Consider the following 14,010-nt stretch of genomic DNA (forward strand, 5'->3'; position numbering starts at 1 on the left):
GAGAGTGAAGGCATTTCGGCCATTATTCCGACCATCCATTCCCGAATCCCGACTCCACTCGACGAGAGCATCACACCTATGGTTTTATTTCTACATTCTACTATGTGTGTAGGCTAGGCTCTCTTCGTTGCTCCGAGTTGTAATCTAGGCTTGTGCATTTGTTTCAGCACCTTGAATCGTATGTCGATACCAACAATGTATTTGATAATTAAAATGCTACGTTTTTGGCTAATGATGTAGTGTTGTTAAATCTTAACTATCGTCTCTTTAACATAGCTTAGGATTGATCGTTTGTTGGTATGCTATCGATTTAGAACTGTTCAGGGGATAAATTGATAGTGGAGTAGGTAAGTAATTATAGTAGACGACGTTTGTTCTCGCGCATCTGCAGGAATTAAATGTCGTTGAAAGCTGGTTCATGGAACAAGTGTTCAGCTGACTGTGAACTATACGTCGTAGACATGTTCAGTGCACGCGATTAGGTTGATAATTTTAATCCCGTCGTATGGTTCGTTGTAATGGTGTGTAACAACGCAAGCTTAGAGAGCAACTTGGAGTGACTTGTCTTCACGTGTTAAAAACCTCACTTTAGTAGCTTAAGTTAGTTAACCTTCTCAAAATCAAAACAAAATCTTTACATGCTTTGTGTAGTCTTATTAAGTGTAAGCAATCTCGCCTCCCTGTGGATCGACACTTGAAATACTGCTACGATACTGTATTCTTGCAGTAGTGTAGTATTATTAGAGTTTCAATAATTGAACTTGATAATCTTTATACATTGTTTGAGAACTCTAAAATACCACATCAGTGCTCACGGATTGGCGTAATGTCCCCAAAGATGAAACGACTTTCCTCCTATCGAGTTGAAGCACCTCAAACTCGTAGGCACCGGCGAACTTGAATTGGAGGCGAGAACCGAGCTATGCAATGCGAACTAGAACGCTTAAACTAGATAAAGTAGATAGTGTAAGTTGTGGTGTGTTCTCAACTCTAAAGACTCCACCTATTTATAGGATAGGAGTGCCTATTTGAAGAGTCTTTGCAATAAGGTACCTCATAAACATTTTGGAGGTTACCACAAGATGAAAGGCCAAAGGCCTAGCCTTTTCAAATTGATGCACGTTTTCTTACAAAATATGCATATGTGAACAGTACCGACGTGTATCACTGTTCAAAAACGCAAAAATTGGGGGATTTGCGATGGGTTTTAGAGCATGGTTGGAGATGATTCTTCCCTCAATTTTGTGTTTTCCAGTACTGCAATAACGCTTTGAGACCATCTCCAACCATTTATACCAAATTCAAACTCATTTTTTCAGTTCTGTCATATTAAATGGTAATTCTACTTCAACCATTTACACTAAAACACCTAAAGGAATATTCCATATTCACCTACTTCATTTTACTTTTTCAATCTTATCTACATATTTATTTAAATTGCACATTAACCTCATTATAATTTATTAATATTTTATTATAAATTAAATATTATATTTGTAATTTATTTTCTTATAGTCTTAAATTTAAATATAATATTATCTATAATATCACAAATTATAGAAAATAATTAATTAATACTAATACTTTATATAAAATAAATGAATGTTAATTGAGTTTTTGACTAAATAATAGATGAAAGACTAATTAAACTTAAACTAAATACTACAAATACTTAACCTTGAATAAATACTTAAATATAAATCTAAAATTCAAATATATTTAAACAAATCCTACTTACACAAACTCAAAATTCTAAATTCGTGTAGTGTTTACATAGTTAATTAGTACTACTAAACATAACCAAATATCAATACAATTAACAATTAAATATCTTAATCTTTTACTAATTATTTAGTTGATTATAGTAATTAAATATATAATTGAGGCCCATGATCATAATAGAGGCCCACGACTATCGTCTTCTTTATTGAAGAGAACCCGTCGCCTATCTATCTACGGTTCTTGTTTCCGCCATCTCCTCTTCATCAGGCCACAGGTATGTTTCTTCCCCCAATAAATACATACATTTTGCAATTTTTCACAAGTAGCTACTGTTCAAAAAATGTAAAAATGGGGGATTTGAGATGCGTTTTGGTGTATGGTTGGGGCTGTTTTTAACTGGAAAAATGGGTTTTCCAGTATGATTGGAGTTGCCCTCTACGGTCGAGTTACGGTTAACGAATGGCTTATTTCTGTAATTCGAGCAGGTATTTGATGTAATTAAACAACGATATCGTGTCGATTGAGCTAAATAAATGGCACCGTTGTGCACGGCACTCTAGTCGGTTCGTCATTTTCTCTGTGTCTTTTTTAATTATAAATTTACTTTTGTCTCTGGATTTTGGTTAATTTTCCTTCAACTGGATTGTTTCTTTAAATATATCCCTTCAAGTGGGTAAAGTGTGAGAGTAGTCGAATATAAGATGTGACTGCTTTTAGTGAGTACTATTTGGGCGTTCACACTTTCATTAATTCAAGTGAACCTGCTAGCTTTTGGTGTCAAGATATCAATAATCATTTGTAGGTCTTATATGTAAGATTTGAAGTAACTATAGTTTCTGACTTGCAAAAAGGAAAGATTGCTAGAATGAGGTTACAGCTATCCGATGGTTTGTAGTCAGTACTTGGTGTCTGAGTCATGGTTTGATTCATCAAATTAAATTGTGTATAATATAAGGAAAAATGACACACATTGCTGAACTCTTGAGCCGTATTGAGATGCATATTCTCTGAAGCAAGACATTATATCAGTATGAGAGTAGTGTGTGCTGTAACAGAAGATTATTGAGATGAAAATATTTTTCATCATAATTTGATTTTTCTCTGCTGGTTTAGAAAATACAAAAATCTAACTGCAGTTTCTGTTCCGCCTGGCCCTGCTAATTTTGTTCACATCTCTATTTCCTTTTTATAGGTGTCAGATATCAGTATGAATACTCTCTTAAAGATTACCCCTAAAATGCTATCAAAATCAAGACAACTACCCATGTTTCGAGCCCACAATCCGAATGTTCCTTCTCTCTACCACATCCTCCAATTCAATGCCTCAATGTCAAACCTAAAAGTGGTATGGCGAAAGGATCCGAAGCTCGATCAAGCAATCGAGAACGACAAGAAATGGAGACTCTGCTACCGGGTCGTCCGCGAAGTCCTAAATGAACCGGGTCAGGTAATCCCGCTCCGGTACTTAGCTAAACGCCGCGAGCGGCTTCGTTTGCCCATTAAACTTGAAGAATTTCTTTCCCAAAATCCGGGTTTGTTTGATATATTTAAGGACAGGATTAGGCCCAAATCTGACCTAGTTCCGTTTGTCCGTCCCAGCGATAGATTGAATCAGTTTCTGGAGGATGAGAAATCGATTCACAGCAATAATGAGCCGTTTATAGTAGCGAAATTGTGTAAATTGCTCATGATGGCGAAGAATAGAGTAGTTAGTGTTGAGAAATTGGTTGAGGTGAAAAGGGAATTTGGTTTCCCCAATGATTTTCTAGTGAGAATAGTGTCTGCACATCCAGAGTATTTTAGGTTGCATGGATTACCCGGACAGGGGCAGTCGTACCTTGAATTGGTTTCTAGTAATGAGGAGTTTTGTAAGTCTGTTATTGAGAGGCGAGCAGAGGAGGAGTCGAGGTTGATGGGGATCAATGTGAGGCCTGCATTCGAGTGGAAGCTTCCACCGGGGTTCTTTTTCAAGAAGGAGATGAGGGAGTGGGTTAGGGACTGGATGGAGCTGCCTTACATTTCTCCATATGAGGACGTGTCACATTTGGATCCTGCTTCACCTGAAATGGAGAAGAGGATGGTGGGGGTTTTCCATGAGCTGCTCTCTTTGTCAATTTATAAGAGAGTGCCAGTGCCGATCCTAGGCAAGTTTTGTGAGGATTTTAGGTATTCTAATGGCTTCACGAGTGTATTTACGAGACATTCGGGGATTTTCTATATGTCTTTGAAAGGTGGGATTCAGACAGCAATGTTGAGGGAAGCGTATAAGGGTGAGGAGCTGGTCGATCTCGATCCTCTGTGTGAGATAAAGAACAAGTTTGTTGAAATGCTGGAAGTGGGGTGGCGGGAGAGGGCTGAGAAATTGAGAATGCGCAGAGGAAGTGTTGGGAAGGATATGGAAATCTTGGCCGCTAGGAATAAAGAACTCAAATGTGATGAGCGGAACACAGAATTATGGAGTCTGGAGAAATTAGCTGAGTAGGAAAATCTACCGCTGGAGGGACGTGTTCGCTTGCGTCCAGAACAGACACTTGTTCTTTATTTGTGGCCTGTTGATTGCGACCGAAGGTAATGTTTGCCTGCGCATCCAGTTGCGTACGGTTCTGATTATTTGTTTAGAAATCGACCTCACACGAATGCTTTTCTGCAGTTTTAAAACCTCATATCGACCACGGTTGCCCGGTCAGAAGGTTACACACCCAGAAGACGACCATGATAAAGAAGAGGCAGTCGTCGGCGTCAGAGCTCCCCAAGATAAGGTTATCTGCGTAATTGTACTATAAAAACTACTACCAGCTTGTACATTAGATTTGGAAATGTTCCATGTAAGTGTTATAATTGCTCACTCACCCAAAGCTAGATAGGTTTGTTCTATAGAAATGTTATATTTCTTCACATAGACGAGTTTGATCATTCAGGACCAGTCTGTTGTTATATTTGATTACGATGCTTAAAATATTATTTGTTTTGAAATATTATAGTAACACATTTGGATTTAGGCCTGTGAATTGGTAAAACCTACACTTGAAAAATCACATGGTGACTCTCTTTTATATAAACATCATACTACAATCTTCTATGCATGCAAGTCTTTTGTTATTGCATTTACTTTTTCGACAAACTTGAGTGCATTCCCATTGATTAAATCATAGCTAAATGTTACTTTTACATAAAGAGTTAATTACTAAAGCTCAAGCTCAATATATATTAAAATGATATATATATATGATGAACAATCTATTTGCTGAAAAAAAGATATGCTCCTATAACAAATTGATGCTCATTAAACATTGTACGTCAAACTAAACAATCATTATTGAAACTAGTCCATCATACATACATCGGTGTGTTTCTTTATATAGTCGGCAATATGCATACGAAACGAGCAACGTATTGCCGATGTCATATGTGTGCTAGTTTGATATGTATTGTAGAATTGACTGAATTCATACCAAACTCAGCAGTATGTATAGTTTGCTGAATTTGAAGGAATTTTATATGTTACATGTTATTGTCATTTCAGTCACCCTACAAAGAACGAGGTTTCAACAACTTTAAATACATGTGCATTACCTAGGCTACCTCACTCACATCTGGAGATTAGATTGTGACAAATAGGACAAATTCCGAATGTGCAAAATGAGGTTGATGATTATTTGATTTCATTATAATTTGAGATGATGATGATAGAGAATAATTTTGGACTGGTCGAATATCGAACGTTTAAGTGGGATCGGGCCAATATGTTAGTGAAGGCCCATTTACCCTACAAAAGGCAGGCCCAAATACAACTCTCTACAGATCACTGATTTTAGTATAGTTTCCACGTTCCACAACCAAAACCCTCCCCCTTCTGCAGAAGGCGCTCACATTTCTTTTTGAACAAAACCCTAAATCTCCGGCGACGATGAAGCTCGTCAGGTGACTTTTTCTTCCTCATACTCTGCGAAGATGCTTTGATTTGTTTGTTTTACGGTCGAGTTATGATTAATGTCTGACTTATTGTTGTAATTCGAGCAGGTTTTTGATGAAATTAAACAACGAGACCGTGTCGATTGAGCTTAAAAATGGCACCGTCGTACACGGCACCATAATCGGTTCGTCATTTTCTCTGTGACTATTTGGTTTATAAATTCACGTTTGTTCCTTAATTTTTAGTTACTTTTCCTGCAACTGGATTGTTTCTTCCGCTATAGTAGTATAATACTGCTTGAGCTTTCAGCATTTCATTCATTCAAGTGAACTTGCTAGCTTTCGGTGTGAAGATGTCAATAATGAATTCTAGGTATGCATACTCAAATCAAAATAAATATAGAGAAAATGCCTAATTAGAAGGAAGAAAGAGACAGATTTGGCTCATCACAGTGTCGAGCATTTCAAGTAGGCCCTTCTTTCTTTCTTGCAATTCGGTGTCAAGATGTCAATAATGAATTGTAGGTCTTATATGTAAAATTTATAGTGATTTTGTTTCTGAGAAGCTGAAAGGCAAGAACATAAATTGTGTTTACACCTATCTGGTTGTTTTGTAGTCAGTACTTGTGTGTCTGAGCCATAGTTTGGTTTGTCTAAGTAAATTGTGTTTAGTGGAGTACTATAATATGCTTACTTAAACCAAAATAAATACTAAGAAAATGCCGGAGCATTTCAAGTAGGCGTACTTTCTTTCTTGCATTCCTGTTGAATGCTTTTAATCTATATCTTCAGTTTTAAATTACTGAAGCAACTCTCATATTTTATGTGGAAATATCTTCAGTTTCCAATATGAGAAGTGCTGTTCCACCTTTTAATTATTTTTCACATATCTATTGCCTTTGATGATCTAAGTTACTCGTATATTTATGCATTACTTAACTCTTCATTAGTCGTATTCAGATAATATTCCTCTATGAAGTGAGACATTGTATCAGTATGAGACTAGTCTGCGCTGTAACAGAACCTTACTAGATGAAAATGATTTTTTTATCATAATACAGTTTTGCTCTACTGGTTTAGAAACAAAAATCTAAATGCAATTTCTGTTTTATAGGTGTTGATATCAGTATGAATACTCACTTAAAGACAGTAAAGCTAACTTTGAAGGGAAAAAATCCTGTGACTATGGATCACCTGAGTGTGAGGGGGAATAATATCCGCTATTACATCCTTCCTGATAGCTTGAATCTCGAGACTTTGCTTGTGGAAGAGACACCTCGGGTCAAACCTAAGAAGCCCACTGCAGGTATGAAAATACTCACGGAATCTCTCTTTGCAACTGTAGTTTGCCATCTGTTCTAAAAGTGTATTCATTCTTCAATATATTGTGATTTCAGGAAGAGCTGTGGGACGTGGCAGGGGCCGTGGCCGTGGGCGCGGGCGTGGTAGAGGCCGCTAAGTATGTTTCCCATCATCTAATTTTTTGCTGTCCGTTTGTCGTGTAAACATCTGTATTAAGAACTGAACTAGCCAAATGACTTGAATATGATCTGTGCGGTGTTTCCAGGTAAAAAGATCATTTCAATCTTAATTGAGATATCATGTATGTGTTTTCTCTTTTTCATGACTCCTGTTCTGATGGTTTGATGTCTACCATATCTTTATTATATTTTCATGTGTACTTGTCCAAGAATCATTTAAATTCCACAACATCCTGAGTGTCTATACCCCCTTCTTCCTTAAACTACTGGTTGCCGGTGGCATTTCTTTTTCATAAGATGTTTGTGAAACATATGCTACTTAAGTATATGTTAACATGATATCTAGCTCTTAATTTGCATTCATATGGAGATTTGGATGAAGATGATTTTTGAGGGAGGTGTAAAGTAGGTGATCTGTAAGATGTGACCAAGAATTGGTTGTATGTGTAAAGTCAATTATATGATGATATTTTGTTTGGTAAAGAGTATATTTGTTTGTTTCGATATCAAAATGGTGCCATCTCGCCATAAATGTTATTTGTGCGTGTTTCCCGTGACCAACTTGCAATTAGATACTTATCTTCTTAATAAATGATCTGTATGTATGAATGACACGAGAACAGGAGATGCTGCAATAAGAGCATCTCCAGTAAGACTGGACGTCAAATAGTCATCACATAGCCTTCACACTGCCACATCATCAGCACTACAATTCTCCTGCCACATCAGCTTGCCACATCAACTAGACATCAAATAGCTATCATATAGCCTTCACACTACCTATCCACATCACTAATAACAATTATATAATTTAATTTACACTCGTATCAACATACGGAATTTAATTTACGAGACAAATACGGAAAATTCGAATAATAATATTAAAACTTAAAAAGTACATTAATTTTAAAAAAAAGTACAATAATTTAAAAAAGTACAAAAATTAAAAAGTGCATTAATTTAAAAAAGTAAAACAAAATCACTCCTCGCTGCCGTCCTCGTCTCCGTCGTCGCCCAGCGCTTCTTCACCGTCGTCACCGCCGCCTCCGTCGCCACCTACGCCGCGGCTATTCCCGCCGGTGTCCCTCCTCATCGCCTCCAATTCTTCACGCTGGCTCTGGAGCAATACACGAAGAAAATCTTTCACCTCGGGGTCCACCGCCGCTTGGAAGTCGGCTAAGGTCTTCACCATTTGAGCGCGCGTTTGTTGGCGCGCGAAGAATTTGAGCTCCTCGGTAGACCTGCCGAGGGGGGATGTCGAATGGACCCCTGGGAACTCGGGGTGCCCCCCCTCGCAACCTGTTGCGCCCGCCTTTGGCCAACCGGGCTAGGTCGGCGACCGAACGAACGAGGAGTCGGGACCTCCTGGGCCGTCTCGGGGAGGTCTGTCGAACCACCGCTGCTACCGCTATAATCTCAGGTATAGTTCAGTTTCTGCCTCTTCCGCCTGCCCGGAATTTCTCCGACTCGTTGAGCACAACGTAGCAGTTCCAGTAGGTGAACTCATAGTACTTCTTCTGCGGATCGGGGTAGGCTCTCTCCGCAATCCTCCTGCAGTCTTCCTCTGTTTGGCCACTGGTCTGCATGCGGAGGGCGTTGGCGTACAAACCCGAAAATCGAGAGACGTCTGACCTGATTCGGTCCCAGCACTTCCGGACCTCCTCCCCGGTGCACGGTCTCCCTTCAGGGCAAAATGTCCTGTAGGCTGCGGCTACCTTGGCCCACAAGTTGACGATCCTCTGGTTGTTCGAAACGAGAGGATCGTCGCAGACACTCACCCACGCCTTGGCAACCGCAACGTTCTCCGCGTCCGTCCACTTCCTCCGACCCCGGATTTCCGCCTCCGGCTGCGACGACTCGCCGACCTTCTTGGCCTTGCCCTTCTTCTTACCCCGCCCTACTCCCTGGCTTTGAATGAGAGTTTCCGGAACCTCGTTCATATCAAAACCCAAGTCCGCTAAGGAGAAGGTCTCTGTATACTATGCATCCGTTGGGGTCGATGTGTGCGAAGAACCGGTGGAAAAATCAAAAGTCGGCCGATAGGCGTTGTCCCCCCCGTGCGTCCCATGCGCCGGGGGAATCATCTGCTGCGCCGGTGGCTGCATCCCGGGTGCCCACCCCGGCATCATCTGCATAGGGGGCTGCATGCCGGGTGCCCACCCCGGCATCATCTGCTGCCACGGGTACATGTTGTAGTACCCGGTCATCGGAGGCCAACCACCTCCCCCAGGAGCCGGGGAAGTATGGGACCCTACCCCGGGAGTCGGGGCCGTCTGAGACCCTACACCGGGAGGTGGGGGAGTCTGAGACCATCCCCCGGGAGTCACTGGAGTACCTTCGTAGTTGTTCTCCATTGCTCGTTATTGATCTTGAACAGAAAGTAAGGTAGAGAGAGTACTCGTTAAAACAAGTGGTGCGAATGAAAATGACGTTCAAAGCGCGTATATATAGTGTTTTCAAAAGAAAAAAAAATAAAAAATAAAATCTGACGCCGGTTTGACGCCGATCCGGGACCCACAATGGCGCCGTGAGGATCGGCGTCGGAACCGGCGTCATCGCGCGAATCGGCATGGCCACGCCGATTTTGACGCCGATTTCGCCGACGCCGGTTCCAATGGTTCGGCGTCAGAACCGGCGTCGGCGAAAAATCGGCGTCGCGATTTTGACGCCGTTACTAGAGATGCTCTAAGGTTTGTTAGTAACTTGTTTTCACGGTGAATAAATTTCAATTTGAATTTGATTGTATTGAATTGATTTGAGAAATAGACTGTTTAGGTCATGTAGTTTTAAGCTCTTACTGATAATACGAAATTTCTGATTAGTTAACGTTTAATTCTTCTCGATATTCTATTCTATAGTTGAAAATATGGTTGGATGCGCACGAGCATATTCATTGTAGACGGAGAGATTATAACTTGTAACACAATAGCTCAAGAATTTAGTGTTGAGACATGCAATTAATGTTTATTATAATAAAAAGTCGTCGTGGGGTCGCATCTCTTAGCAGTGTATCTATTCGAATCTCAATTCGATTGTTTTTAAGTTTCATACTCTAAATTTTGTCAAAGAGTGAGTGTACTACAATATCCTGTATCCATATCCAAGACAATTAATTCGGGACCCAACAATGCAGAAGATATTTTGCACAACTGACCTATTAATACTCCGATAGTATTGTACACTTTTAAATAAACATTTTTTGTATTACGATTTGCTAAGTTACTAGTTTTATTGGTTAATTAATAAAATAATATCACTTGATTCGTATTTTTTGTTGGATGTCTCCTCGAGATAAGTATGTTATGTTATTTCTTTTTTGACATTCTCTTTTTACCTTTTTCTTTATATTTTTTTCTCTTATTTTCCTTTATCTCTCACTTAACTAATGTAGAATCTTATTTTCATTAATTCAGAAATGCATTTTTTAGCAAGAAAAGAAGAGTGTGAATTTTAATGCAATTATATAAATTAGAAGATCAAAAAGAAAACTTGGATTGTATTAATGGATAGCGAAACTATATCATTAATACTAGTACTCCATAATGTATGATGAAATTTTTAAAAAAAATAAAAATAGATTAATTTTAGGAGATAACCAACATGAGAAAATGAAAATTAATTTAGATACAACCTTGACATTTTACATTTCAAAGTTCTTATTCTACATTCCAAGAAATTATAAACTTTTGATATATTCATTTTAAATTTTCATTCTACATTTTACTAACTCATTTACTTAATAGAGAGTATGTTTTATTTATATATACAAGTTTTAGAGTAATAAATATGATACATTTTACTCATCTACAAATAATAGTCTCTTTTTTCTTTTTTTTCTATTTTGGTTTGTCCCACAAGACTTATCTAATTCTCCACTAACAATATTTAAATCATTTTTTTTCTATTCCTCATATTTTACTAATTTCGCATTAAAACCGCCCTTAAAGTCTCTATTTTTAGGGAATGAAAGGGGTATAATATAATAAAATTACACAATATTTATATTTTAAACTCTCTAGTCTTATATCAAGTGATCCGTATTCATTTTTGAATTGTCTCAATTAAAATGATGCATTCCTTTAATTTTGGCAAAAACCAACATTTTTTTTCTTACTCTATTCAATCTATATTATTTTTCTCTATTACTTTATTTTGTATTTATTTAATTACTAAAAGACACTTTCTACAATTCCCTGCTGAAAATGGATATATAATCTAACAAAATAATACTTATACAAAATTTAATTTATCTACGAACATTTAGAGCATGCACAACGGTGAGCAGGACGGCGTCCGTCCGTCCGTGCCAGCGGCACGGAGACGCTGTCCGTCGCTGGCACGGCGCTGCTCGATGCATCGAGCACGTCCGTGCCAGCGAGCAGGTGACGTGGCAGGCGCGGATTGGCCAACGGCTTAGCCGTTGGCAATTTTGATTTTGAATTTATTAAAAAAATAAGTTTTTAATTAAAAAACCAATTAAAAAAATATATATATTCCCACTTCCCAAAAAAAATATATCCGTTTTCTACCCACTTTTAATTTTTTTTCATTTTTCCCCCAAAAATACACATTTTCATCTATAAATACCCCCACTTTCACTCCCAAAAATTCACAACACACTACACAATTCTCATCTACATTCTCTCATTTTCATTCTCATCTACATTCTCTCATGTTCATTCTCAATCTTTCTTCCACTCCTACAACATAACAATATCCGGCCACGGCGATCACCCCCCGGGCACCCACGGTTGGAACCCCGATTGGTTCGGTTCACAACCCTTTCCTAGTCCGGAAATGGAATATTTGGCCCCTCCTCAAACCCAAAGTTTGGGAGTTTCGGGTGGCTACCGGCCTTACCCGATCGACGACCAAGATGACCCCGAAGGGGAATACGGGTGGACACCCGAGCCTAGAGCGAGGTCGAGCGGCCCCTCCCAAACTCCGACTCCTCCTACTCGCGGTGTCCGCACACCGTACACTCCGGCGAAGATGGAGAAATTGCTCAAGGCGTTCTTGTCAATCTCCGAAGATCCAGAGGTTGGCACTAACCAATCCGGCGATCATTATTGGTGGCGCATCTGTCGCCGTTACAATGAAAACCAGCCAGCGGGAACAATCGAGCGCAACGAGAGTATGGTGCGCAACGCCATATACAGAGCCAACGAAGAAATTCAAAAGTTTCAGGGGTATTACCTCCAGGAAGAGCGGTCGGCGGGGAGCGGCTGGAGCGAGGTCGACATCATCAGTTCCGCCTTGTCGACCTACCAATCCATGAACTGCAAGCCGTTCAAGTACCTCAACATTTGGCAGGAGACGCGGTCGCATCCGAAGTATAGGGGAGGTGTAACATCATCCTCTAGCGGCTCCTCCAAACGGTCAAGGTCGGTATCCCTATCCGACACCGGCTCTGAAGGTGTGGCTAGCCAACTTGCCGGAGCTAACTTGGGTAGCCCCGACGCCGGCCCGAGCGGTTCCCAACGCCGACCGCAAGGAAGGAAGAAGGCGGCGGCCAACCGCCGTCACGCTGCGACTCCATCCGGCGATTCTCCAGAACCTGTTCCCTATGCGCCACCTCCACCCCCACCAACTCGTTGTGGGCGATTTTGGCCCAACTCAATATGGCCGATAGGTTAACTATAACCCCGCGCAACTTAGATCGCATGAGGCCATGATATTGGGTCTCCAAAAACAATTGGGGGTAGTGCCGCCGGATAAATAGTCTTCCACGGGGGTATTTTTAGCCTTTAACTATGTAATTTTTAATTTTTAGGAGTTTAATTATGTAATTTTTAATTTTTAGGAGTTTAAGTATGTAATTTTTAATTTTTAGGATTTTAATTATATAATTTTTATTTTTTAGGATTTTAATTATGTAATTTTTATTTTATTTGTAATTTGTAATATTATTTCAATTTTTTAATGAATTTTAATATTATTGAAATGTTTTTATTTAAATTGAATAATAGAATGGTGGGATCCTTGTGCTCGTCCTTGCGGAAGAGCACAACTGTGAGTGTTGTGCTCTTGCCTAAGGACAGAGAGTAAAAGTGAGTCCGGGCCCACATCCGTGCTCGTTGGCAAGAGCACGGATGGGGATGTTTTAAAATTTGCAATCTCGCCTAATTCTTCCACTTTTGCAGTCAAAATTTCAAGTTTCTCCATAGTTTAGTTGAATTTTAGTATACATACAAAGATTATATCTAATTATCTATATGAAAATTAATCAGTATTCATAGAGCATCTACAATAGGAAGGACTTCCCCACGTACTAGCACTAAGACTTTCCAAAAACACCTTCTGCCACGTCACTAGGACTTCCCACCCCACTGCCACATCACTAGGACTTCCCACTGCACAATAGTGCACTAGCACTAGGACTTCCCAACAAACAAATTCACATTTTATATATGGAATTTAATTACGGAATTAAAATTTCGACACGAATACGGAGAAAATGCGAATATTTAATAAATAAATAAAAATACATAATTAAAAAAAATACATAGTTCAAAGAGAAAGAAAAATCATTCCAAAGCTTCGACACACGCCCCCTCACCCCTCTCACTCCTCATCGTCCCCTAGGCCAGTCGTGGCGGCATCGGAGTCCCCAGATGCTCCCCCACCGCCGATGGGTGGGAGCCCCATATCACGCCTCATCAAGTCGATGACCCCCTGCAACATCTCCTTATGTATGGGGTCATCGGTCGCTCTCCACTCCTTTATGGTTTCTATCATGTTCGTATGATGTTGGATATTCGTTATACGGGACAACTCGGGGGTCGGCTGGACTGCTGTAGGGGTTGCCGATTGGGCCTCCAGAGACCCGCGGTTGGCGCCTCCCCTGCCATCTTTTGCTCAATTGGGCGACGGCGGCGATTAAACGATAGAGGGG

General features: G+C 39.9%; 2 protein-coding genes across 4 annotated transcripts; both read left to right on the forward strand.

Annotated features, from left to right (window-relative positions):
• The first annotated feature begins 1,891 nt into the window (after positions 1 to 1,891).
• On the forward strand, positions 1,892 to 4,720 carry LOC121764625 (protein WHAT'S THIS FACTOR 1 homolog, chloroplastic-like). 3 transcript variants are annotated; one of them, XM_042160641.1, is made up of 4 exons: positions 1,897 to 1,996; positions 2,208 to 2,285; positions 2,915 to 4,290; positions 4,373 to 4,720. In XM_042160641.1, exon 3 carries the CDS (start codon positions 2,930 to 2,932, stop codon positions 4,202 to 4,204), a length of 1,275 nt encoding a protein of 424 aa, XP_042016575.1. In that variant the 5' UTR covers positions 1,897 to 1,996; positions 2,208 to 2,285; positions 2,915 to 2,929; the 3' UTR covers positions 4,205 to 4,290; positions 4,373 to 4,720. The 3 variants fall into 3 exon arrangements, with proteins under 3 accessions (XP_042016577.1, XP_042016575.1, XP_042016576.1); XM_042160643.1 differs by lacking the exon at positions 2,208 to 2,285 and having other exon boundaries at positions 1,892 to 1,996; XM_042160642.1 differs by lacking the exon at positions 1,897 to 1,996 and having other exon boundaries at positions 2,019 to 2,285.
• Positions 4,721 to 5,526: 806 nt separating this feature from the next.
• LOC121763664 (small nuclear ribonucleoprotein SmD1a) lies at positions 5,527 to 7,225 on the forward strand. The gene is made up of 4 exons (XM_042159727.1): positions 5,527 to 5,643; positions 5,743 to 5,819; positions 6,749 to 6,940; positions 7,032 to 7,225. The coding sequence occupies exons 1-4, from the start codon at positions 5,630 to 5,632 to the stop codon at positions 7,091 to 7,093; spliced, it is 345 nt and encodes a 114-aa protein (XP_042015661.1). The 5' UTR covers positions 5,527 to 5,629; the 3' UTR covers positions 7,094 to 7,225.
• The last annotated feature ends 6,785 nt before the right edge of the window (positions 7,226 to 14,010 follow it).

Source organism: Salvia splendens, chromosome 14 (genome assembly GCF_004379255.2).
Source record: "Salvia splendens isolate huo1 chromosome 14, SspV2, whole genome shotgun sequence".
In the NCBI taxonomy this organism is placed as follows: Eukaryota; Viridiplantae; Streptophyta; class Magnoliopsida; order Lamiales; family Lamiaceae; genus Salvia; species Salvia splendens.